Source organism: Rhamphochromis sp. 'chilingali' (assembly GCF_963969265.1).
Source record: "Rhamphochromis sp. 'chilingali' genome assembly, chromosome: 1".
NCBI lineage: Eukaryota > Metazoa > Chordata > Actinopteri > Cichliformes > Cichlidae > Rhamphochromis > Rhamphochromis sp. 'chilingali'.
Genome location: NC_137929.1, coordinates 52,939,985 through 52,943,625, shown reverse-complemented (window position 1 = coordinate 52,943,625; position 3,641 = coordinate 52,939,985). Strand labels below are relative to the sequence as shown.

The following is a 3,641-nucleotide window of genomic DNA, read 5'->3' as shown; positions in this document are numbered from 1 at the left end:
TTGAAATCAGGTTTCTACGTCTCTTGCCATGAGACCAGTGTTCTCAGGTTGTTAAAGTACGAATGAAGTAGTCTCACAATGCTTTCCCGCCTGTCCAAATCAACCAAAACCCTTAAAGCCTCCTGAAAATTAGTGTGAAACTTCATATAATATAGTAAAGAATTAAAATATGAATAGTCACAATATTAAAGAGGCTAAAGAGTATTGTTGTCAGTGAAAGTAGAGTGTGTGGCAAGGGCTCATCGTTATCTGGAAAAGAAACAAACAATTTATTGAAGAGTGTTATTTTATTTTATTTATTTATTTATTTATTTTGTGTTCCCAGTCTGAGATTTATTCTTTGATATAAAACTGCTACAGTATAAAATGCAACACCTCAATGCGAGATTCAGATTTAGAAAAATAAAAGATTTAAAATGATGACAGAAAGATGGAAAATATAAAGGAAACATTTTAAGAAACATAATAAGTAACTCTGATAAGTAATCATGCATCCCTAGTTGCACAGTAAGATGTGCTGTATTTCCATGATGACTTCAGGTGCACTGAGGTGGCAGCACAAGTTTCTTTCTCAGGGTGAATCTCACTTCAGGCATCTGCTTGGCCAACGAGGAGGTCTCTCGATGTGCTACATCATCGTTCACGTAGTGGAGGATGGAGACGATGTCTTCGCCCCTGGGACAGCGCTCCTTCAGCTGCTCACAAAGAGACTGAACGAACCAGCTTCCATCGACTATATGTCTAAGTGAAGCATGATCTTCAACAGTGGCCATGGCAACCAGAACATCAGCTTCCTCGGGGATGGTCAATGGTGAAGTATCATCATCAATCTCCATATCGTTCATCTGCACTCCACGCTGTATGTTACTTCCTTGGCAGGCCTGGATCAGGAACACTTTGGGCTTACCGATGAGGACAGACTGGTCACACCCCCTGAACTTTCGGGTAATTTCTTTAATGGGGAGGGGGTTCCTGTCAGTTCCCAAAACTACACCCTTTTTTCCGTGACTCAGAATAGAGCAGATGAAAGCATCACCGTGCTCAAGGACCTGCTGAGGATCAACAAAGCTGCTGCCATCCCACTCTTTAAAGTTGAACTTCTGCAGCTGAGACATGTCTGCCAGGGAAGCAACAAACGTCAGTGCCTGATCCATCTGATCCTTGTTCAGGTCTTCAAACATCAGCACTCTGAAGCCCAGACACCTGAACACCTCTGCCAAGCTTTGGGCGTCTTTATCTGTCCCTCTTCTCTGTGAACCATCCTTGAAGTTGTTATTGTTTATGATCACGCAGAGGCCGACGGGCCGGCTAATGATTTGATAAACATCCTGTGACATATTCCCATCGTGCTGACATGAAGACACTTGGACAGGCTCGGATAAAAGGGGGGTACAACTCAGCTGTAAACTCGCCAGCTGAGGGAAAGTTTCTTTAATGGCGCCATCGGTTTGCAGGAGGTTCAGGAAGTCTTTGCATTTATCTTCTCCTTTATTCATGATCTTATCCACGAGCTCAATGACGTGTGTCTCCGCATTTGCACTGTTGATGCTTTTAAGATTGTCCCGCTGAGAGATCAGCTTATTCTCATAAACTTTGTTGAGAATTAGCCTGTGGTCTCCGGACAGAATCTCATGAATGGCTGTTTTATTGCTCCTTATTGCATTTTGGGCCGACATGCTGAATGGTCAGTTGGAACTTCTGCTGTCCTTGAAAACGAAGCCTCGTTCCTTTTTTTTTTTTTTTTTTTTTTTTTTTTTTTTTTTTTTTTTTTTGCCTGTCCCGTTTGGCTCTTTTGCCATCAGAATTGTTGTCTAAAGGTAAACAAAGAAGCCCAACGGATTTACTTTACCAAATTGACCATCCCAGCCTTGCCGTAATGGTCCATTTGATTCACCTTTTATTGTTTATTTTATTTTCACTTACTGAATACGGGACAGACTTGACTGGGGGAAAGAAGGGGAGAAAGAAAGAGGGAAAGAGAAACAGCTGAGAAGAGGGACGGGGGAGAAGGGCAAAAAACAAAAACCAACAGGACGGGCAGAAAAAAAATGCATATATCGATCACCTGGATCACCTGCTGAGAAAGAAAAAAAGAAAACAAGCAGAAGAGAACAAGAGTAATAGAATAAACAGCATCACAATGATATATGGGAATATGACAGTAAATACTAAATATTAAACATTATTGTGCAGCACATAAGATCAACAGAACACAGTGTGCTTTGAGGTAGGAGCCAAAAAGGGTGTAGTTTGTAGGTGTGATCACCCGTGTGTACACCTGTGAGCATGGACGCGCTTGTTTTTTGTTCTTTTTTTTTTTAAAGGTTCCTTCATGTAACGATCTGCTAGAGGGTGTGGGGGGGCCACAGCCCCGTCCTCCAGGGCATGAAGCAGGTATGGAGGAGATCAAAACTCCAGACATCCAGAGGCCCCCAGAACACAAGAGACCAAGGAAGACCAACAGAGGGGCAGCTGCGCCACTGTCCCAGAAAGAGCTGAGGAGAGTCCCAGATGAGGGCTCACTCAGCAGCCACGGAGCAGAAGCCAGGGGGAGTTGCAGTGACGCGCCCGTGAGCTCCGCCGGCGGCCAGCTGTGCCTGAGTGACCGAGCCCCAGGCCGAGAGGCCGGGGGCACCCCACCTCCGAAGTGGCCCGAGCGAGCCCCAGGCTCCAGGCCCCGATAAGCGGCCGCCAAGGAGTGAGCCGGTGTGTACCTGGACGCCCATCCCCGGACACAAAGAACCACCAACGCACCGATGTCTGAGGGAGTCCGCCACTGGCAGGGGAAGTGGTGGTAGGGGGAGATAGGCCTCCAAACCTTGGAGGGCCTGAGATGTCCCCAGAGAGGTGGCGCCTGACACCCAACCTGACATATAGACACAGACATACAGGCACACACAGACACAAACATCCATCCCCACCCTCATGCTCTCATATGCACTTACTCCACACTCAACCAACGTGGAGACAGACATAAAGAGACGCTGTACACACGATCACACTCCCCAAGCGTACTCTACAAACCGGGTCTAGGTACCCTTGAGAGTGTTATTTTAAGAATTATCATCTAGCTGTCACCACAGGTCAATTTTGGTCTAACGGCAGATTGCTCTTTAGGTATAAATACCACATGTAGCAGCCTCAGAGGACTGTTCACAGAACTCATCTTACCTTTTTGTGTCTGTGGGTTTGTGACTTTGTTTGTCTCAGGGCTCAAATTATTAGCGGCAGGTTCAGTGTCTAAAAGAAAATGCCAGAGATGATGTGAATTTCAAACGGAACAGCGGTCAAGCATTTCTTGTAACAACTACAAAATATGTTTTTACAACTGCTCCTTATTTACAAATTATCCCACTCAATGCTAATACTGTGCATACTACAGTAATATTATGTGTGATATGTATGAAGGTGTGCAGTTTCATGTCGTAATGAGAAAATTAAAACTGAATCTCATACAACTAGATTCCATCAGCACAAACAGCACTGTAGAACATAATTTCTACTATTGGTAACTTAAGGTAAGAGAAGCTGGAAAACTGATGTGTGGTAGGAAAGTGAGTCAGTACCTCTCTTTTTCTTGAGATTTTAGATAACACCACATTGTTCTTTTTTGAATTAGTCAGTATTTAGCTGTATTAACT

The 3,641-nt window shown here is 44.4% G+C and overlaps 1 protein-coding gene across 1 annotated transcript; it reads right to left on the bottom strand.

The window, feature by feature from the left end:
• Positions 1–536: 536 nt before the first annotated feature.
• LOC308408634 (caspase-8-like) lies at positions 537–1,676 on the bottom strand (the record flags this gene model as incomplete). Its single annotated transcript, XM_080900995.1, has 1 exon — positions 537–1,676. One exon carries the CDS (start codon positions 1,674–1,676, stop codon positions 537–539), a length of 1,140 nt encoding a protein of 379 aa, XP_080757121.1.
• Between the last annotated feature and the right edge of the window lie 1,965 nt (positions 1,677–3,641).